The sequence below is a fragment of the Lepidothrix coronata genome, unplaced genomic scaffold (genome assembly GCF_001604755.1).
Source record: "Lepidothrix coronata isolate B3197 unplaced genomic scaffold, Lepidothrix_coronata-1.0 Scaffold48, whole genome shotgun sequence".
Lineage (NCBI taxonomy): Eukaryota > Metazoa > Chordata > Aves > Passeriformes > Pipridae > Lepidothrix > Lepidothrix coronata.
In genome coordinates, this window is record NW_016690228.1 from 1,750,372 (window position 1) to 1,774,285 (window position 23,914).

The following is a 23,914-nucleotide window of genomic DNA, read 5'->3' on the forward strand; positions in this document are numbered from 1 at the left end:
AGCTTTCAACTTCCAAAAGAGGAATGCCGCTCCCCAGCACGCTGCCTGCGGCTTCACACCGCCCAGCCGCGGATCGCCGCCCATCCAGCCCTTGAGCCCTGCTGCGAGACACCTCCGGTGGGTGCCGGGAGAAGGAGCCCAAGTAGGCGATGGGCAGGCCTCCTGGGCTGGCTTTACAAGGGAATGTTGGGACAAAAAGCAAATGCGGAGCCCCCCCTCCCGCCGCCTCTCCTTCGGCACTTCCAGCGGCAGACGCGCCGCGCCACCGCGAGAGGGCGCGGCCCCGCCCCGCCCCACCCACGGTCCCGGGGCGCGGTGCCGGGAGGGGCGGAGCATGCGCAGTGGGCGCGCCTCGCCCGTGCCGCGCGCCCCCGCCACCACGAGCGGGAGGAGGAGGAGGAGGAGGGAGACAGGGAGGGAGGCAGGTCCGGCGGCCCTCTCGGGTACCCCCAGCGGCGAGGGAAAGATGGCGACGCTGGGAGGCGAGTCGCAGCCCTTCCCCGCCTCTGCTCTGGCAGCGGCGAGTGGGGTGGGCGGCGGCGGCGGCGGCAGCGGGGCGCTGGGTCTGCAGGCGCCGCTGAACCGCGGTCTGGAGCGGGCGCTGGAGGAGGCGGCGCACTCCGGGGGGCTCAACCTGAGCGGCAGGAAGCTGAAGGAGTTCCCGCGCAGCGCCGCCGCCCTCAGCCACGACCTCTCCGACACGGTGCGGGCAGGTGAGCCCGGGCGAGGGGCCGGGGGCGCAGGGAGGGGGTGGCCGGCGCCGGGCTCTGCCGGAGCGGGAGGAGAGGGGAGTGGGACTGTGGTTTATTCGCCGGGGACGCCCCTCCGCGCCCCCTCGGGCATTGGTGCCCCCCAGGCTCCCTGAGAGGCGAACACCCACTCCCCACCCTTTCGTTCGCCCTGCTCCAGGCCCATCCCCACGCGGAAACCGAGCCCACCCGCCTCGCTCCGCGGACCCTGTGCTTTCTTTATTCCCCCCCGCCTTGGTGTATGAGGTAGGTGTTTGCTCCCATATGGCTGGATCTCCGCACGCTCCTCTCCATCCCCCCAGCTCTGCATTTGGTGAGGCAGGGCTGGCTCTCCCGTGGCACACTGGGGGAATGTCTGTGTATTTGTGTGAGGAATTCTTGCTCGCACCTGTCCGTCTCTCCCTCTGGGGAATGTGCGTCTCTGTGCCACCCTTCCCTGACTGCTGAGGTTTGCAGTGGCTGTCAGCCCACCTTTGATTCAGCTGCGGGAGGAATATGTACACGTGCCAAGGTGGATACCTGCGTCTTCTGCCCTGCTGCTCGTGGGTGGACCTGCCAGGCACGGAGGATGTAACTGCATAAAGATACTGATGTGCCTCTGGACGTGTCACCTGTTTGCATGGCAGAGGTGGAGACATGTCCATAGGAACACGTTTCTCTGCAGCTACCCCAGAGAGCATGCTGTCTTTCACTAATGACACTTGTTCAGCACTGGGGTTGACAGCCACAAGTACCAGCTCTATGCAATGCTATCTTCCAAGGCAAACGTGAAGAGAAATCCCAGTCTTCACAGGCACTGTGCATATTCTGCAGTGAGGGACACCATCATTACATAAATCTGCAGGCAGCAGTGGTGAGGGGAGGTGTATCCATCCAGTCTGTGTTTACCTTGCCCTAACACTTTCCTTCCAACATGGGAAAAGGCACACTTATTTCTCACCTAAGCAGACAGACCTCGCTAAAAGGGTCATACTTGTTTTCCTGCCCCTGTTTATGCCAGGGCTTGAAACCTAATCCATCCTTTACATGTAAGGAGGCAGAACAGTGCAAACCCGCATTAGAAGAATATATTAGTGTATCCCTAAGATCTTTAGTGTGCTGCCTCCGCATGCCCTTTTGTGTCCCCATTTGCCTGCTGGAGATAATTGTGTTGTAACAGCAGAGGAGGAGACGTGTAGTCACTTGTTCTTGTCCCACAAAACAGCAGGTGCTATACCTGCATGCAAACATGTGATAACATGAATCGCAATTCTCGACTACTCCTGCACATGAGGGTATTTATGCCTTCCTGTATGTGGAGACATATGTGCTGACTGCATACTTGTGTCTATCCCAGGTATAAAGAACAGAGTGTATGTCCCAGATGTGTGGTAGATGTCATATGTAATTGTTATTTAGCTTTGTCACTTGATTGCTGTTGCCGAGTGGATTTCACATTGGTCTGTGTGAACACCTGTATCATCATATCAGTAAAAGAGAAATATGAGAGAAACCTGATGTATGAAACTACCTTGAATTGATAGCGGGAGCTGCCATGCTAACAGTTAGTTGACTCAGTAACAGATGTGAAGTGGTTAGGCATGGTGGTGGAACTGTATGTGTTTAGAAGGAGGACTTTCAGCTTGTCTTCCCAAGCAAGGCATTTTATCTCATTTCTTTTTTAAAGTTATAGTCTAGCAAAGACATGCCATGATAGGAGATAAATAGTTTGGAAATCCAGAAATTTAGCTTGTTTGGTTTGATCTTCTATTGATCCAAACTGTTGGAAAACAAAATTATGTATTGGGGAAGAAAATTGTTTGATTGGCGGTATGTTAGTGTTTATGTATTGTGTAAGTATGTGCTGTACAAGCATGAGCTGTGTGTGGTATGTATAGGTAGTACCTGCTTGTTACATGCTTGCTTGTTCTACTAATTTTTCTAGGAAAGAAGTGGTCTTTCAAGCATTAATCTGCCTTTGTCAGAGTTTACCTGGAAGACATTCAATATGAAATTAAATGTAGAAATGTAGAATTGTGTTTCCATTCTCTTTTTGTTTGGTATAAACGGCAGTGTAGAGCAGCCCATGTCTCAATCTTGTGACAACAGCAGCCCTTTCTTTATTGTCCCTCTTTAGAAGAACCATGTGTTAATCTATAGTTACTTTATGTTTTTGTTTGTAACAGTGTGTTATAACTGTTGAATGGAAATTGTTTGCCTTAGGAGTTAAGTCGTGTGTTGATATATTAAAAAAAAAAATCCATGTTTCTTTTCACTTGTTACATTGCATAACTAAAATATATAAACAGAAGAGATACTTGGCTTAAGGCCAGATTGCTGAAGCTCTTGGGGCAAACTCTTGATGGGAATTTTCTCTCTTGCTTCCTCTCCATAAATGTGCATAGTATAAAACCAGTACTTTCTTGTACTGCTTGTAATATGTCTGTGCAATGAGTGACTTATAGTTTTGGATCTGATGTGCTGACATGTCTCTGAAGCCTGGAAACTTTGGGTTTTGGGGTAGGGGTAGCTTTTCATTGTTAAAGCTTTTTTTTTATTTTTTTTGCTAAAGGAGGGCCAATCTCCCTGAAAAATGGAAGACACTCCTTGATGTAGAGAAGACTATTCTGTAGGGTTGAATTTAGAAGTCTGAAAGGCAGGGAATTTCTAGAAAACTAAAACTATGTCTGCATCTTGAGAGTGTTTTAGTATTAGAGACTGAAAATATTTTTGGATTCAGAAAGTGATGATCTACAGCTACTCTCAAATAAAATATTATCAAGCTTGTTGTGGGGAATGGTTCTGAGTGCTTTATGTAGCTCTGAGGAAGAAAGAAGTGTTAAACTTTAATTTTTTTTCCCCTGAAGTTAAAAGTCAGATTTCCTTTAGCAATTGATGCAGTTATGAAAGGGATATAGTTTGTTTGCCTTTAACAGCTGGGACTGGATAGTTTGACTTTTCTAGTTCTTATTGCAGTTACATTCAGTAGTAACTGCAGAGGCTTAACTGTACTTATCACTTTCTATTTGTGCAGCTTCTTGTTATACTTTTTCTTCTGTGACTTTTCTTTGCATTAAATACATCTTGCTTATGGAGACATGATAGGACATTTCTTTTACAGTCTTTGAAAGTTCTGCTTAAGAGCTGAGTGACCCGGTCAGATGGAACTTTTGGGCTGTATCTTTGCATGCAGAAGTGAGTTTTCATGGTGTTTGGTACTGTTAGAAGAAAATAAAACCTCTATGTAAAGTGTCTTGAGCTTAGTCAGACGTTTTAAACCACATCAGTACCGGATGCATTGCAAAAACCATTTCAGAAATAATAAACGCTATTCTTATCACTTTTATTACAGGCTGGGTTATGCAGAAGTCAGTGGCACAGTAATCACATAGTTCTTAAGTAATAGCATGCAATTACATTCCTCCAAACTGCTGGGAATGCTGGAAGCATGTTACTTTATAAAAGAGGAAGAAAAGGCCCCAAAGATGTTACTTAACTGTGTAACCATGGCTGCCTGTATCACTTCAGCCTCTCTCTGTAGGCTTTGCTTGTATTTCTGAAGGCAGGTCCTCTGAACCTTTTCTGGTGAATACCTTCTTCAGCTATTTCTGCTGGGCGAGTTAGTCACACAAGGAAGGATTACTTGCTGCTGCTGGTAATGACATGGGAGAGAAGCAATACATTTTTTAATTATATGCTAGATTGTTAGAAAATAATTATAAAATGAAGTATTTGATTCCTAGATTGGACAGTATGAAACTTTGGAAGGAATATGTTTTTATTTTTTGAGCTTTAGAATGCTCACTCAACGAAAGAACTCCTACCTGCTGTTTTTAAAAATGTTTCTAAGTGGACTGTGCTTGCCAGACAATGCTGTGTTGAAGACACCTTAGCCTGGCAGCATCTTTGAAATACTTTAGACTGTATCACTATGGATTTGTTTTCAAGATGATTAAAAAATCGCAGTATCACTATGGGGATTGATACTGGTTTGGGTGAAATATGTTCCTTTCCTTCCTCTTTGCTAATAATGATAATCGTCATAATCATCATCACATCATATTTCCGATTTCCTTTTTTTTCAAAATTAAATAACTTATGGATGGGGCTCTGAGCAACCTGATTTAGTCAAAGATATCCCTGCTTCTTGGAGTGGGATTGAACTAGATGATGTTTAAAAGTTCCTTACCACCCAGACTATTCTATGATTCTATGCATATTAGATTGTCATAATTTATTCTCACTTATTTTCTCCAACTCCTTTATTAATGTAATTCTTCCTTTGCTTCTGAGAATTCTCCTAATTACAACAGTAAAGGTGCATTTGGTTCCACCTATTCTAAGTGGTGGTTGTACTGGGAAGGATGTCACATGTACAGACTAGTTTGTTTGTGCTACTGCATGCTTTCAAGTATCAAATATGACCACCAAATGGACTCTTGTTTAGAATTTGGTTGTTATTTGGTCACTAGGGAAAAACAAGAGATTTTATATGCCTCTCTCCTCTTAAGAATTCTCTCTGCTGATTACTGCTTTGAATAATTCATCATCTTGAATTCATATTTTGATTAAATTGTGGTTTTTTTCAGATGAGGCTTTTGAGAGACATTAATTTTGCTCATTTATCTAAACTCATATCAATAAAAAAAAGTCTCTATAAAGCAAAACAAAAGAAGAGAACTCTATTTCTTCTTCATGTTCAAAAGTCAGTCCCTTCCTATAGCCTTCCTGTGTTTATCTGAAGATTTCTAACTTTACTTATTTTGTTTCTTACACTAATAATAACTGTATTAGGACTGGAAGAGAGAGTAAATATGTTTATTATCGCTAATGAATGAAATATTACCCTGCAGCCAAAGCTTATGGGATATAACTCTGAAGGCTAAAAAATGAAGATAAATCAATTTTGTGTTCAATATTATGTATCCAGGAATATATGTAACATTATCATGTATTTGACGGTTTCCAACACTACCTGATCATGAGCTCTGTCTGAACATCTCTGTCAACATATTCTAGTTTCTGTTTTTTACTCAAGCAGTGCTTCATGAAAGAGCTTTATCAAACTAAAGGAGTTTTTGTAGAAGCATGGTTGTGTGTAGCAAGTTATAACTGCAGAATACTATTTAAACCACTGGTTTTTTCTTTCTTCCCGAAGCCTGAGTGCATCATTGCTTGTGGATCTTAGAAAACCTCAAGGCTATTGACTCCGATTGAAAAGAGTCTGTTAGTTCTTTTGCTGTAGAGTCTAGTCACTTGTGTTTTTGAGTTACCTCTTTTGTCTGGAGATTTATGCCCCCATAGCTGAAATGTAGTCAGTGACTTTGCAGGTGCTGTTAGACTCTTCTCAACACAAAACAAAGTGAATTAACTTGGAGTGCCTTTTGTTGTGTGAAACAAATTAGCAGTACTCAATTGCCTGATTTCTGTTTCAGAATGTGGTTTGAAGAGATTAATGGCTTTCCATTGCTGACTCTGTGTGTGTGTCTCTTTCTCTTGTATTTTTGTTTGTTTTTTCTTTTGGACTAGCTTCAAAACTTGTGCAAGGACTAAGAGGCAGGAGAGATGACAGCCTAAAAATCATATGATAGGAAGGTGAAACTTCGCAATTTCAGCAGAAGTAGGCTCTGCTGTGTATTGAACCTTTACCCTTAAAGCTGACTTTCAGTTTAAGGTGGCTGTTTTATAAACAGCTCTACCTAGAATTGCCAAAGACATGTTTGGACATGCTGTGCATGTAAATGAATAAAAACTGATTGCTTTTGTAGAAATACTGCCACTTTGTGCATCCTTGGCCAATCTGCTTGGAAGAGACTGACTCAGAGCTCCAGGAGTGCTGTTATGGTAGTTAAGGTCATACAGGTTCCTTTTCAAATGCTTCTAGGCAAACAGTTTTGGAGATCCACTTGCATATGATCACAGGCCTTGTGGGAGGTAGAAGCCAAATTATCCCTATATTGCTTGTGAGCCTCCTTTTATTCCTTCCCTGATCTGTTTCTGTTGTGTCTTCAGCACAAAAGACATCTTGGTTTAGACATCTCTATAACAGGAGAGACTGCATTGGTCATAATACAGTTACTATATGTAGAGTTTTGAAAACACTTAATACTTTGTCAGGGAGGAAAGGCTGGGGCAGAATCAGCTATGACAAAGTAGAATGAATATTTGCCCAGTAGAACTGGCTCGGAAGAGGAGGGGAGTGAATGCCAATGTAATATAGGTTTGAACAAGAAAATTGATAAAAAGAAGATACTATTAAATAGATGCTACTGAAGGCAGAAGTGTCATAAAGAGTGAAAATTTCTGAACTACTGAGCAAAAATATGTGAAGTAGTGGAAGTCAAAGAAGGGACAGGATTTTAAGCAGAGAGGTGAGCTGTATATTATTGTTTGAAAGTAATAAAAGGCTTGGGATACTTTTCCGATATCTGTAAAACTGAGGAAAAATGCTAGTTACGTTAATTATGATGATTAGAATTTTGTGAATAGAGAATTAGATAAACATGGAGAAAGTGTTTGACTCTAATGTCAATGATATTTATTGGCTTTATGCTAAAAATAATAGTTTCAAACTTATAGTTTAAAATATTAACTGTTTGATTTAAGTTTGGAAAGCTTAGCATCTGTTTGCCTGCAGAAGGAAAAGCCAGTGACATTTTTCTCCTTATGGAGTTACAAGACCAACCAAGATGGAGACTGACGTTTTGCATGTCAGAATGAGCATTCTAGGAAGGATGAGTAACTTGTCCAGGCCATACACGGACTGTTCATCATTCTGCCTGCTGTGTTGTTGCTGTTAGTAAGCATCTACTAGATTTGTGAACATTCCTGAGCTGGTTAGATTGCTAATTCACAGTTAAAATCGATATGATTAAAATAATTTAAGTGACACTTCTCAAACCAGAGGTATCCTTAACTTGTTCTGTTGAGACCAGAATTAGGAAAACAGGGTACCCATTTATTGTTCTCCTGTGTGTAAAACTGAAAGAGCCAGAAATGTTATCACCCTGTTCAGCATGCAGATTGCTGTCAGAAGTGGAAATGGGTGTAACATCTCCTGACTTCTGACTCTGCTCTGCTGACAATATTGTTTCGGTTATAATACACACACCAGAGTAGTTCTTCGGAAGGGTACTGAGGGGTTAAGCTTCTGAAGGAATAATTACTTTCTGCTAAATTTGTGCATAGATGTGTCCTTGTGGGAGGAGTTCATTTATGAAATTCTAATGCTTTCTCCCCAGCATCTTTTCACTAAGGGTGTCCTACTGGCCAGCTTTTAATCTGTTTTTTCCTTGTATGGTGCAGAACATCATAATGTCTGTAAACCTCCTAACTATTTAAAAATAGAAATAACAATAACAGTCTTGCATCTTTTATCCCAGTCTGTAGGAGATTTTATTCCTTGGTGCAAAGTGCAGTTATTGTAATACTTTTATTTCCTTTCAAGAATGTGGTGATTTAAAATGTAAGGTTGGTAACAGATTTAATTCTTAGGTTTTGGATTTGTCTATGTTGACCAGTTAAGTGTTTTCTACTATTGCAGCCCAATAAATACTTCTTTCTGGTAGAAGGAGGCATTGCTGGGGCAGCTGGCATTAATATGTGTGTAGAGGATTTAAGGCAAATAATTTTTTGAATTAAAGAAACAAAATTCAGCAAAGTACATCTTGGAATTATGTTTAAACATAGCATGTGGCTTGATTTCTTAATACTGTAAAGAATACTAAAATAATACTATAATACTAGTTTATATTATAAAATAGTATGTTTCAAAAGTAGCACAGAAACTGCAAATGACACTTTCATTTATCGTCTGTGTACAGACCTGAGGGTTTTTTAACTTCTGAAGTCTGCATCTTTCGTTGTGTTATTTGCAGTGACATAACTCCTTTCTAGCGTTATATTACACAGGCAAAAAACAAAAAAAAAAATAAATTAGATGAGAAATAAAAAGCCCTCCACATTTAACTGTGAAGAGAAAAACATGAATAAGAAGTTGAATTTGTTGTTTGGTGAACAGAAAGAAACACTCATAAAATGTACGTGCAAAGATAAATCAGTGAAACTGATGGAGAAGTTTTGTAAAATGGGCAAGAAGTGGGGTAGGAAGAGAAGAGAAAATTAAATCAGAGATTAATCCAGGGAAGGAAGTGGAGCAGAATACACCGTTGGATAAGGTTTACAGAAGTAAGGTGAGATACCAAACGTACAATGGTTCATTTATAATAAGAACCTTGTGTCACATTTTAAAGATAGTGAAATTGCTAAGCAAAATTTTTATTATTGACTTTTTTTTAACTGTTTAAAAATTTAATGATAGGAGAAATAAGGATTATTGAACCATTGACAGGTTGTACCATTGCTGCTGTTATATTACTGTATTTGGATAATGAGGCCTAGCTGAATTCAGTCTTTTTAAGGCAGGGCTAGTGTACTAACAACAAAGTGGTCTGTCTATTCAGTGGGGAATGAGAAAGAGCATAGTGTCATTCATATGTTATATAATTAAAAAATGCAGACAGTTATGAAGATTTCTGGAATGGGATGTCTGGTCAAAGCTGAAAGGAGCCTTCTCAGCAGTTGGGGCAGGGTGAGGTTGCCCTGGTTATTAAACACAGCTGTGATTGATTAAGGGGAGAAACTTAAACCTGGGTTCACGTGCTCCTTTTATGTTGTGTTGCTAAGAGTTTTTGTTTGGTTGGTTTCTTGTTGTTTTTTGAGTTCATCGCAGTTCAAGAAAACTGTCCTTTTGCCTTCCACTTTGTACAGTGTCGTTTCCCTATTCGGTAAGTTCTTCCTGTGATCCATGTTCCAAGATTTGAATTCCAGCCTGGCTGAATGCCTACTCTTTGCTTGTGTTCCTTTTACCAGCCAGTTCAGATTGCTTTGTGTTAGTAACTTGTTTTTCTCCTCACTCACACATGTCCTGTCACTTGCAAGGTTTACTAGACATGGTATTTTCCCCTGCTTGGTAAGACCTATGACCAAGAATATCCTTGTGCCACCCATCTGAAATGTTTTATGTTTCCATGTCTTATTTTGACACCTATCAGTACCAGTTCCTCCTACCTTGTATACAACATTAACATACTTTGTCATTGCATGTAGTTCTTGATTATTTTTTTCATCTCTCATGAGCAGATGATGTAGTTTCTTAGTCACAATGTGCAGAAACCAAGACTGCTTTACTGAATTGTAGCTGTATTATAATGGATGTTTCCATTGACTATCTGAACTTTCAAATTTGATGGAAAAGTGTTATGTTAATTTGGCAATGTGTAGTTTTATATGTTATTTTTATGAGATTTTATTTGGGGGGCAATGGAAGAGGCTGCTGAATCTAAAATTGCTTGTTTTTCTTTTAAAAAATTGGCAAATTTCTTCCCCAACTTTGGAACTGCTCTCTTTTTTTTTCCCATATGCTTACTGAAATTCAGCATAAAAAGTGAATACGATTTGCCAGACTGTTAAAAGAAAATATTTCATGAAAGTGATGTGGATTTTATAATTTGAATGAAAATATGAACTACTTTAAAATAACCAGTAACTTCAATTAGCTAAAATTTTTGTAAGGGAATTTAGGGATAAGACAGACACTGTCATGGTATAGACCATGAGACACTCTTTTCTATGATGGTACTGCTATGTTGAAGTGTGCTGTGTGTAGCTTTGGCACTCAGCCAAGCAGTCAGGAGATTCTACAGGTAGAGAAAGTAGTCTTTTGAATTTCTTGTATTTTGAAAGCCTTTTTATGTAATTATGTTGATTGTTAATGTAATGACTTTAAGAGCTTAAGTCTTTAAGTCATTAATATAATGGCTTCCAGATTTCTACTTTTAGTTATTCCTAGCATAGACCTTTTTCTATGTTTCTGTTAAAAATTACCTTGTAAATGTTGCTCAGTGAGTTACTTCATTGTTCTATAATGATGCAGGTTATCCCTGTTTGTACAGATTGGAAAAACTGAGAATCAGGTATTTTGAATGGCTTAATCCAGATCTTGGAACAGATCAAAGACAAAACTGTGAAAGGGATCCAGCTTTGGTTCTCTGGCTTCTTTTTTTTTTGTCTCAGTCAAGACAGTGTATGTTATCTTCAAGACTGGATGCTGAGGCATTTCAATTAAAGTCTTGTTCTGGAAGATATTGGGATAGTAGTAAAGACCTTGAAGCTTCCATTATGGTATTAAGTCCTGGGAGTGGTTTTAAATGTATTAGCACAATGCAGAAACTCACTTTGTAGTAGCATCTGGCACAGACACACAGATACAACTCAGAAATAGTCATTCTCTAAAAGAATACCGCTATGGATTTGCGAGCAGGTAAGTATTAACTTTACACAAAAAACCCCAAACAAACAACAAAAAAAACAAACCCCCCCCCCCAAAAAAAAACCCCACCAACCCCCCCCCCAAACAAAACAAAACAAAACAAAACAAAAAAATCCACAAAAAACCCCTACAACAAAACAAACAAAAAAACCCCACAAACCAAACCAGTATTTTGGCAAGAAGTGCTGTACTCTTTCTGCCAGTTTTCATATCTTCATACATTTGGCTTCCTAGAGAACTGAAAAGGTTATTTTTGGCCTAGTGCCCTAAGCTAAAAATGGCTTCTGGAATCTCATAGCTCAGTTTGGTGTTGAGCAGTTCTGTGCAGTAGTAACATAACTGCAGTAATTGGTAGTCTCGCTGAAGCATTTTAGTTATGCACTTAAATGTTAAGCTGTGGGAGATGTGGCTGTGTGATCCCTTCAACATCCCGTTTATCAGAAAAATTTAAGCCATGTTTTTCTATGAAGCAATGGTAGCCTGAAGAAAAAGAGGCTTTTCTGCAAGTACTTGTTAAAGGGAAATAAGAGTCAGTGTAAGGTTTAGCCTCTACAGGGAAAGGCTCTAAAATGAAGAAATAAATCATGGCATTGCTGTGGGAACAGTGAAGCATGAGCATTGCAGCTGAGCCTGTATTTGTGGGCAGTAGAATGAGTCTGAAGTTTTCTTGTGTTTCTATCCAGTGTAGTAGGGTTTACCTTTAAAAGTGAAAAAACCCCCCAACCTTAACACTGCCCTTCCCCAAAAAACAAGTACACCAGTTACTAGATGTACATGTGTACTTACAATAAATGTAGGTTTCTGAATAGTTTGGATGGAGTTTCAAATCAGGAGTTTGAAATAGTCTGGAGAATAATGAGAGGCTAACTATTTAAATCTGAAAAATCTTAGACAAGTAAAAGATCTGAAAATGTGAAAAGGCTGGATATTGCTTCCTTCTCTGTGCCTCACAAATCTGTTACCTTTTCCCCCAGTTGAAACAAGTAGGAATAATGTGTGGTGCTGCAGGAAAGTAAAGTTTTTCTGACTAGAGTTCATATGAAAACACAGTTCTATTAATTTTTTTTGTGGGCAAAGTCAGCATGGGCAAATTCTGCATGAGAATCGGTGTTGCTTTAGACATAGCTCATAAACATAGCTCAGAAACATCCAACACTAATTTTAAAACCATTCAAGAAATCCATATTGTTTTTTGGTGTTCTAACCTTGCAGTGTAAGGCTTTGTTAACACAGTTTGGAAGTATGACCAAAATAAAATGAGTTCTGATCAAATTTGTGATCACACAAATTTGAGATGACCAGACTAGTGAGTGGCTCTTCAAGGACTGTTATCAGACTTCTTTATCAGTGCTAGGGCTGTAAAATGAAGAAATAAATCATGGTATTGCTATGGGAGTAATGGAGCACAGGCCTCACAGAGAGGTATCCACCCTCAAAATTACTGTTTCTAAAATACAAATGCTATTGTTCTAAACAATTCATGAAAAAGAAACATTCCAGATCAGCTTCTGTAGAATACCTGTGCTCAATCCTCAGAAAGCTTGAATTTTGCTTACTTGGACTAAGGAGAAACCTTGCTAGTTGTCCTAAATACAGCTGTCCCTGTAAAACAGAATCTTTTGTGTTTTGATGGCTAAGTAGTATAAGCTGTTTACACTTCTTGCTTGCAACCTCTAGCCAAATAGTTTTACAGAATGTTTGCTATTTAAAAAAAAATATTTTTGATATGGTGTTTGATGAAGATAAATCACATTCTTGGTTAAGAGTATTTGAAGGAATTAGTCTGTGTCTGAAAATTTTTCTTCCTTGTCTTTACCAAAAACATCTTATTTTTCAATGTTCTTATCCTAGAGAAAATAAAAATATTTGCAGTTAGGAGGTATTCTTCTGCTTGTAATTGATTCAGCTTGGAAAAAAGGTATTGTTTATGCTCAGTGCATTTACATTATGTCACTTTGTGTGTGTTAAATATATTGAATGCATTATATATATAAAAAAAATATTTCACCTGCTTCACTTTATGCATGATACAGTTCTACTTTCTCGTATGTTTCTAAACCCTTACTTGATGCATGAAATAGGTGTAGCTTGGGGATAACCCAGTCAATATGTGTGAAAGGACAGGACATAGGGAGAAATATATTACTTTAATGGTAATTATTATGATTAAGTTATATCTAAGGTTTTGTTAGCATAAACACTTTTGTCTTTCTGTTGGAATAGTATAAATAAATCCATTGAAAGTAGTGTTACACAAAAGTAAATGGCAGAGTGAAGTAAACTGTTAGGGTTTTGTGTTTTATTAACAGAAGCTCTAATACTTCAAGAATATTTTGTCCATTCTGTTGTTCTTTACCAGATGTGTCTCACTTTATTTTGTGCTGCTGTTTTCATTCTGGTGCTAGTGGACTATACTTGTTGAAGCGTGTTGAAGCAATTGATTCATCGTAATAATAGAAGAGACTTCTATATTGATGCAGTTTATCCCTCTGCATAATACTGGCCATCAATTTCCCTGACTGAGTCTGTGTATCTAGATCACAAATTTATGGCTCCTATGTACTGTCCCAGTTTTAAAGTATGCCAGTGGTAATAGTATAATTTATTATATATTTCATTTGGAAATAAATAAATAAAAGAGATTACGTACTCTGTTTTTTATTTTAGCTTCAACTTCTGGTCATTTTTTTTTTCCCCTCACTAGATCAGCTAATCCACCATAATAGACATTTACTCTTCTGCGGGTGTTTGTACATTATTTTTTACCTTTGTATTTAATAAACTAAGAGATTTGATTAATGAGGATTAGTTCCTATTGCTGTAATTTAGGATGCCACTGCAGTTGTCCATCTAGATTCCTGCTGAAAGGTACTGCCCATATAACTTGGGTGACAAGTGGTGATGATGGCAGATTTAAACTAATAGGACAGGCTTGGAATTGTAAGGTTGAGGAGCTGACACGTGATTTCACCTGCTGCACCTGTTCCTGGAAAGGTACCCACCAACAGGAGTGGAGGGCAGAATTGAGGCTGCTAATATCTTACCTTGCTGTTCTGAATGTTCAAGGGCTTTTGAGTCAGTCCTAAACAGATGAACCTGTGGTGTTCTGCTGCGAAATAGGATTTCAGATCCCAAATCTTGCAATTTTATGAAACCTTATATGTTTTTGTGTGCTTTATAATTTTTGTCTTTTACTTAGTTATTAACAACTGGATATAGCAATTTGTGAGGTGCTTTGCAAATACTTTCAGTGGTGTGTGTTCAGCTTATTTATCAATAGTTGCTGTTAATGCACCCTACTTTCATTACAGTCATTTGCACCTTAGAGTTGGTGGTAGCTCATGATTGTCATCACTGCAGGCTTATGCTGTCACTTCCCAAGAGTATGATTCTATGATTGCATTCTTTCGTGTTGTATTTTAAGTTTTTGTATGACAGGGTTAAATATGACCCTAGTTGTCTTACCTGCTGCTATGTGCTCCAGGTCCCCCTGTATCTATAACTTGGCCTTGCTGTTACTTATAGCACCATTAATATCAATCAGTTGCAGATTTTATCAGCAGTGGCTTTGTATTCTAGGAGGGAAACTCTTGAAAATCTTGACTGATGCTGCGTTGTGAAGAAATAAAGCTAATTTTTCATATAAGACACTTAATGACTTCCCTGAGGGTACTGTTCAGTTTTTCCAAGTAAATGTCGGATTAACACTCTACAACCAAATCAGAATGGCTGATGTTCAGGAGAAAGCAAACGAAAAACACTCTTCTAGTAGATAGTGTATTCATACGAGATTGTAGGATGTGATCTGTTTCAGTAGCATACAAGTTCTAGCTTATGACCATGTTTTTTAAAGATATCAAAGTTTTTTTTTTTCCCTTGTGATAATTATTCCCTTGTGTCTCCTTTGGTATTTTGGTATATGAATTAGGAATATAAAAATGAAGGTTATGTGTAATGTTGAAGGAGATTTTAAATCAAATACAGGTAAAGTTGCTTTTTAATTAATTCCTCCCTGAGTGTTTCAAAATGGGTTGCTTGACTATTCCTTTTATAGAAACAGGATGTTTTGGTTTTATGAAATGTGCATTTCTTGGGAATTCATTTTGAGAAAGTATTTGTCTGCCTCCACCCTTGGTGGAATGCAGATGACATCAGATTTTTTTTATGTACTGGTGCTACAGGCAGTACATTAAGACCAACTTTAGAAGTGTCAGTGACATAATAGGAATTGCATTCTAAGCAGTCTTATTATTTAGGGTGAATTGGTCATATTGATGTTCAGGTGATCGTATCTAAGGCAATAAAAGATTTGAATTTTTATCTGTAGAATTTTAAATATTATATATAATTGCAATGTAGGTTCTACTTCAGGTAATTTTGTGATATAAAACATAACCCTTGAAGTGCCTTTCTTGGATGGCAAAGCTGTGTTGTTCACTTGTTTTGGATCTCTTTTATGTGTTTTCTCTCACTTGTGCTAATTTTGATTCAACTGGCATTGGATTTTAATTTGTCCCTTTGGAAACTTTTGATTAAGATCTAATTACAACTTCACAAAACCAATTTCTTTAAGAGAATATTTGCAAACAAAAAGATAAGTGTCATTTGAAATATGCAGTTAACTGAATAAAAGCTTTATTCTGACTTTGTATCTAAATTTTATGGGATCACAGGATAACTATGAAGAGACCTAAGATGCTAATGAAGGGATTCCTGTAGGTCATCTAGTCCAACCCCCTGTGCAAAACTGCGTCAAATCTAAACCTGTTCAATTTGTGCTTGTCAGCTGAAGCATATTTCATTTAGCTGAGACATTCCGAAGTATCTTGAAGTCCCAGGTGCTACTTCTGCTATGAATTCCCAACATTTTTGTGGTGAAAGAATATCCAATGTGATCGAATTTGGTTTACAACCTTGCTTTGCATCTATGCAAAGTATACTACTCAGACACCTTTTGTTTGCTCACATTTTTACCCACAGACCTACTTGTAGAGTTTTACTCTAGTGTGTATTGACATAAATTCTGACATATTGGGCATCTGTTACTAAATACAGACTCTCGTTGTGAATCTGTTTAGGAAATACTGAAGAAAGGGCCTAGCTTAACACATTTTGGAAGTGCTTTTACAATGCTTTAAAGGAGAATATGGTGCAGTCTTAGTTTTAAATCCTATTGTGGGTACATTGGTGTTTCTCCGTTAGAATGACGGTCATGAGGAGCTTGTAGCATTCATGACTGGAATGCTCGGTAAGAATACTCAGAGACACTGATTTGAGATAGTTGAGATAGTACAGGGTGTTTGTTTTTCCTTTAAGTTCTGATGGCAGTTGTGATGTGCCTGTGTTTAAAATTACTAAACTGTTTAAAGTTGTATGGCAGTAAATTTTACTTCTTTGTACTGCCTACCCCAGTAGGCAGCTAAGCCCCACACAGCTGCTCACTCACTCCCCCCCAGAGGGGTGAAGAAAAGAATCAGAAGGGTTAAAAGTGTGAAAACTAGTGGGTTGACATAAAGTCAATTTAATATGTAAAGTAAAAGCTGCACATGCAAGCAAAGCAAAATAAGTTGTGGGTGGGTTTGTTTGTTTTGACAATTTGATGTGCAAATGCAGGTAGGGTGAAAGGTAGGCATAAGTGAAGTTAGTGGCAAAATGCCTTCTGACTGATACATGTGGGATTTTCCCTGTTCTAATTTTCTAAAACAAATTATATTTAGGACTAGGTTATAGCAGTGTAAGGTAGCTTGCCAGTCTTCTGTCTTCGTAAACCTTAGCACAGGTTTATTCAATCTAATTTCTTGGCAAGGTCTCCAGTCATGCTGCTGTACTTTGCGTTCTGTCAGCATCTGAGTTTAGTTAGTTCAGAAGGAGTTTCGGTGTGTCCGTGTTGCTGTGACTGTAGTAGTATGGATGTCTGTAAACAATGTGACTATAATGCAATTATAGCTGTTTAAAGATAGTTATTTTTGCTCTCTAGCTAGTGTGTATGGTCTTGAGTGTTGTGCCTTGGTTTTAATTCTTATTTTTGGGCTGTCTTGGGGGATCTGTAGTGCTGTATCAGCAGTAATGTAAACAATAAAATATTAGGAGAATTTGTTCTTATATTCAAGTATGTGAATGTTAGAAAATGATCTGATATTTATTTATTTTGTGATACCAGATTACTTTCATGATTCAGCCATATATTAGTGTAAAATTGCTTAGGTAATGAAATACACTGAGGGCTGGACTATTCAACACCACTATTGTTATGCAGGATTTTGTTGGTTTTTTTCGTACGATATTATTAGCCTGAAGAACAGGAACATATTTAATCAAATCATGTCTTAGGATGTAATTCTCACAAAAACTCCTTTCCATCAGTTATATTTTCTGGTTTCTATTTTGAAATGTGGTTATCAATATGTTTTCTTCCTCATAAAATATTTATGTTGCATTTAACAGTACTTACGACTTTTTATTTATTCTCATAATAATATGATTTATTCTCATAATAATCATTAAGGGCTATAAACTTTCAGAATGGTAGATTTCAACTAGTGAGAATTTTCATGGTATAACTGGAGAAGCTGATGAGGAATGGAGCAGGCGGCAGGTGTATTGGGAGGTGACAGATTTCTAAATCATGTTTAAATAATATTAGTCCTCTGAATGCCTTATTATTTTTTTTTTTTTGGCACTGATCTCTTCTCTGGGGTGACCACTGACAGAACCCAAGGGAATGGCCTGAAGTTGTGTCAGAGGAGGTTTAGGCTGGATATTAGGAAAAGGTTCTTCACCCAGGGGGTGGTTGGGCACTAGAACAGGCTCCTCAGGGAAGTGCTCACATCACCAAGCCTGACAGAGCTCAAGATACTCCCAGGCACTTGATGTGACTCTTGGAGGTGGTCCCGTGCAGGGCAAAGGATTGGAGTTGATGGTCCTTGTGAGTCCCTGTGGGTCCCTTCTGTGATATTGGGCTACTGGCAAAATAGTAGCAAATAGAGTTATGGTTTTACTGCCTGAGGTGCATTGAATGGTTTTGAACTTGAATATGACTAAATCCTCCTTTAACTGTCTCTTGTATTGTCCTCATAAATGTAGTAAGCTGTAAGTTTTAAAGAAAAAGGAAGTAAAGTGAGTATAGTAATTGAGCTTATATACTATTATCTTGCAGTTATACAGTTCAGTAGCAGGTAAGTATTTTCTTTGGGGGATTGCTCTATGTTCCTCAAATTTCGTTTGAAATGTTTGTTAGTAAGTGTACCTGGCAGCAAATTAACTGGAGGAAGTCAGTGTTTAAATATAATATCATTTGACTGTTTAATCTATGGACTTTCCACCGGATTTCCACAGTGGTGAAAGGTAATTTTTTAGACAGTATTTTTTTTTTCTTAAGTTGTTAAAGAAGCTTTGAGTCTTGGTTTCATGAAACTACTATGTAAACACTGAACTACCAATACACCTTTAGCCATTTTCATGCAGTTTACTAATTTGGGGCAAAATTTGCAAGTTATGTAACATGAATCTGTTGTTTTACACAGTGATTTAGTAGCTAAATTGGAATGACAGAATGAATAAAGTTGTACTGTGTACGAGAGGAAGGTGCTAATACTGAATCTTAGGATACCTGTTGGAAATATTTTTTCTCTGGTCTTTGGCTTTAACCTTACTTTACAGTAAAGAAACTAGTTAATTCACTTGGTGCAAAGACCAACTGGCCTTCCTCTGACGCGGAGGAAAAATGAGAGGAACAGAAGACTGAGCCTAGCTTCTCTTTTTGAAATTCTGAAAAGGGCATCCTCTAGGAACTTGGCTTTCTTTTTTAGTAGTGCAAGAAAGTGGATATATAATTCAGAATTTTTTTTAATAAAGGAACGTTTATGAAAATGAATGTATGATTAATTTCCTTTTTTTTTTCAGTTTTGTTTTCAATGGCCTATGTTACTTGGAAGGGAGACTTGGAGAAAAAACAGTTTTGAATATCAGCTCCTAACAGAAGGACATTGCATCGCACACTTAAACTTTTTAATTGTGATTGAATCTGTTAATTTATGACTACATGGGAAAATATTTTGCTATTTTTATGTACCTTTTTTGTGTGGATGATGATCTGTCATTTCCTACCTGATATCTTGTTTCAGGTGAATGAGATAAATATGAAAATCGAATGTGAACTATTTCAAGTTAAGATAAATATAAATAGGCTTATGTGGGATACCATAGCCCCAATATCTCTCTGACCAATGATTTATAATATTGCATACTTTTAGAACATGGTGAGAGTCATTGTGTAATTGTAATTACCAGAATGCTATTTTTAATTTCAGAATAAATTAATTGGTTTGTTTGTGCTTGTTGTTTTATTATAGTGAAACATTACTTTGCAAGGGCTAGTTGAGTCAAAATTTCTGAAGGTTGCCATATCAATATTCCTTGTTTTGGTGAGACTGTCTGACCAATGTATGTACTTTATATTTGCTTGTAGGACTTTGAGGAAAATTTAATCAATAGACCACTGATACTTTTATCCTTCTTTGTTTTCTGTGAATATATATCTTAGTCAAGTATAGGCCTCTCTAAGCCTTGATAGGGTAGGTAAGGTACTTATTTGCCAGATAAAGCCACAGTTAAGCCAGGAGAATGTATTTTAACAGACTATTCGCTAGGGTAACTATTCACATAAAAACACATCTCTTTTTAGTTTCGTAATTCTATGCAGACAAAATATTTCAAATCATACTGGCTATTAAAATTACTGCTAACCAGAGTTTTGTATAATGTAGTTTGTCAAACAACGATGTATTTGAATAAAGAACTGCCTCGGTCGTTGTGCATTGTATTCTCTCATTTACAGGGGTGTGCAGGCACAAGTCCGTAGGCATGGGAGACATGATGTACATGCATATACACACTTCAGGCATATGGACTTAAAATTTAGATTTTCATTTTTTTGTTTCTGGGAGAAATAAAGGCATGTTTTTATGTCCATAATTTGAAAAGTAGAAGTAATTAGTGTAATCATGGGAGCTTTCCAGTATCTGTTTTAAGAACAAAATATGTGAATTATACAGAATTTATTCAAAGAAGTTGTATATATATTTCATTCTGAACTTGGTTGCTACTCAGAATATACACTATGTATTTTTACAGTAATTTCTGCGTATCTAAATACTTTTATGTGTTTAAATAATGTAGTATTGGCTCTTTTGTTATGTATATGTTAGATAGTAACCTTCCATAGAGAATGTAGCTGATTACTGGTTTAAAATCCCTATTCTCTGTTTTTACAGAAAAAGCACTAGAAGAGTATGAGCACCTCAAATTTCTAGTCCGATCCTATTTATTTTATTTGCGTCCTTGTGCAATTGTTTTTTCAGGTATGTCTGGCTACAGTTTAGCAAGAAGAAAAATATTATGCCTTCCTCTTCACTCATTTTATGATTTTTGCAGATATGTCCATGTAAGGTGTAATCATTATTTCCAAGATTGCTTAGGTCTGAGGGTAGTTACCTATCTTAAACATTTTTGCTGAGATATTTTTGACTGTCTTGTTACCTCCTCTCTGACTCCTTTTTGATATTCTTTTAATGTTTTGCCTTTATTAGGCAAAGGAAGGGTATTTGTATTTCAGATACTTGATTGCATTCTGTTCCTCTCTGTGATGAGGAATACTAAAAGACTATTTTAAGTGCACTTAAGTGGATACAGTTGAATGTTTTTAATGCATATAAGCAGTAATGAAAAGATTTTGTACCTTTTCTAGGCTGCTTTTATATCATAACTGCATTCTTTAAAAGTAAGTCTCCAGCCGCTAATGCTGCTTCTTATAAACCCCATAAGAGCCACGTTATTCCTGTGGCTTTGTAAAATCTAGACAATTTTACACAATTTGAAAGAGTAGATTAAGGCAGGCAAAGCATTTAGCATCCTATCAGATATGTAACATTCAAATGTGTGTAAAAGTTCAGTCAGGTATTACTTATAAATTCTTACTGAGAACAAGGTGTGGAAAATCCCTCTGAACTTGTGTTGCTGAACGTTCCATGTCAGAGACACTTGTAAGTATTTTGGATCTGTTGGAACTGGAGGTGGAAGACATCTTGTACTGATTTTTCGCTTTGGACAGTTTCTCTAGAACAGTAGTTTCCAAAGTGAAAAACATTAATTACATAAAAGCTTGAAAGTGATATTTCACTGAAACTGTTTACAGATCCTTGACATGAAACCCAAGGATTTTCTGAAAGAATGTCCTCTTTCCCTTACTAAAAATACAAGCAATAACCAGAAACTAAACCAACCTCTGTATTTTGAGCAGTTTTCCAGAGAAGGGCCAGACAACCTAATCCAGAGGTTCTATTAAGAAGTTTTTGTTGATGTAACATCTTCATCTGTCTGGGTAATTTTTTTGCTCTTTTTATGAATATTCTAGACTCTCAGAAAAGATCCTTGATTTAAATATCCAGTTTATATTCAAGTTCAGAATTACTGTGTTAATTTAGAAGTACAGGATATTTTTAGAAATATTTCAGATTAACATTTTATTTGAGAACTCGAAACAAGTTTAAAATCCTTTTCTTGCTTTTTTTTTTTTTTTATGGTGGCTTATTAGAGTTTTGAGCCTTGGTAGTTGAGGTGTTTAACTTGCAAGGCTTTGAACAAAAGGAAGATAGGAAGGAAGGTAGGTTCTTAAGGGTTATACTGCGGTCCCTGACACTGGCAGTGCTTGTGGATTCCTTGCAGAGTTGTCTGAAATGAATGTGAATCAAGGTGGGACTGCTGGGCAAAGGGGGGAAAACCAAATAAAGGCATACAATAAAAAAAAGACAACAAAACCTACAAATAACTCAGCAAATTAGTAGCCTGTGGTTGGCCATAATGAATAGACTAACCACAGTATAGAAGCAGTTTCTGGATGATGTTGATTGCCAAAGCTAACATAAACCCATATTTTGACATGCAATTATTGTGTGATATCTAAATTCTCAGTAGAACTGAGCCTTTTTTATTATTGAATATAGTTGCTATTTAAGAGCACACCAAGAAAGCAGAGAATAAAGCATTTTGAGTAATTAAATGAATGCCTAGCCTTGCTTTGTATATAAAGCATTGAAATAATTTTTCATTCTGAAAGAAATAGTGAATAAAATATAATTACCTTAAACCTTTTTAGCCTTATTTAAAAATGATGTGAAAATTCTCTGTTGGATCTAATCTTAAAATCATAGGATTGTTTAGGTTGGAAAAGTCCTGTAAGGTCCTGCATCATTAGACATAGCAAAAATATCTGTATTGGCACTAGTTTATGGTCTTCACTCTCACTACTGTTAATGCACTGGCACCACTACAAAGTAGGAATCTGAACTTTACCAATGTAGGCATATTTTCTGAATCTTAACGTTTACATTTAGTAAATGCTGGCCAGTGGAACTCCTCAGTCTTCAGCAAAAACAACAATAAACTGAAGGTATCTTGGATTCTCCAGGCAAAAGCTGGCTTCCTGTCCTGGTTTTTCGAACTGTGTTTGTGTACGGTAAAGATGGAGAGTCTCTCTCTTTTNCCTGCCACTCTCAGCAGTATTACTGTGCAGTTTTTTTTTCTCCTCTGAATCCTTTTACAGCCTCTGCCTGATTATTTTCCGGTAGGAAAATAAGATGTCATCATAGAACATACATCTAGAGTAAGACAGACGAATCTGGCTTTCCTTATTAGTCTGGCTTTGCTGACTTGTGTTACTTATTAAATATGGATAATACAACTCCCACTGCACTTGAAGTAAATGATATGTGGTGTCTTGGAAAAACTAATTTCAGGACAGTCACTGTGTCTCCAATCCCTTGTAAAATAGATGTAACTAATTTTTACATACTTGAAGTATGATGAGAGCAAGTGTAATAAAGAGAGATACACTGATATCTCAGGACTTGTTAAAATGTGTCAGCAAGATAAAAGAGCAAGTGCTGGAATGAATAAGGAAAGATGGACGAAAGTTCGGAACTAGGAGTGGGGAAGGATGGGTTGTATTATAGTAGGAAAGAGTAACCTTGCCCCTCACCACCAGCTGTTTTAGCAGTTTGGTATAATTTGCAATTACATTAGGCTGTCATTATGTTTTTCTTCTCACCTCTTATTTTTTAATAGCTACAATATACTGGAAATGTAGTTGTTTAATCATGTTTAAATGCTAAAAATAGAACTTTATAATACAATAAAAATGGCTAAAATGTTGGTGAAACAATAAGTAAGTTGTCTCAAAAACTTCTTTTTGAGATGATATGTGTAACAATATCTGATTACTAAACATTCATAAACACAGTGGCTGAAGTAGAGAGCTTCTATTCCCTGATTATTATCTCAGAAGCCTGGACAGTTTGTTTTATGCCAACTTTATGCAAACCATTATTCTTAGAAAGCTGGTTCTGAATTCTTAGAATACTTAATTCTTAGTCATCTGCTCCTTCTCTACCTTAAAATGTGAGGCTCTTGTGCTCCATATTACTGTTTACTTTCCCTTTGTTGACTGAGTGTTGGGTTCTGCTGCCACAGTGAAGAGATTAACTCACTTGTCATCTCCAGATTCATACATTTTTGTTGTAGACTGTGACAGGATCATATGCATGGCACTGGGTTGCTTCCCCTGGTTTTAGACGCTCTGTAATGAACGAAGTGATACAACTTTGTCAAGTGCTATTGCAATACACATAAGTTTACCAGCTCTAGTTAAGACATAAAACATGGTTTGTCATGGATTTGACAGAGAGTAACTGTGATCTATAAACCTTGTAGAAGTATCTGACTGCCAAGATAAGTAACCTCTTCCTTGCACTTCACTAATTTAAGACAACTTCTAGCAGTGATGGCATATTTTGCAATAATT

The 23,914-nt window shown here is 37.7% G+C and overlaps 1 protein-coding gene across 4 annotated transcripts in view; it reads left to right on the plus strand.

The window, feature by feature from the left end:
• The first annotated feature begins 428 nt into the window (after nt 1-428).
• The window catches only part of LRCH1 (leucine rich repeats and calponin homology domain containing 1), a 116,492-nt gene continuing 93,006 nt past the window's right edge, over nt 429-23,914 (plus strand). For all 4 annotated transcript variants that reach the window (XM_017815027.1, XM_017815030.1, XM_017815026.1 and 1 more), the window contains exon 1: nt 429-713. In XM_017815027.1, the coding sequence (XP_017670516.1) occupies nt 467-713 (247 nt within the window). In that variant the 5' untranslated portion in view covers nt 429-466. The remainder of the gene's footprint in view (nt 714-23,914) is intronic.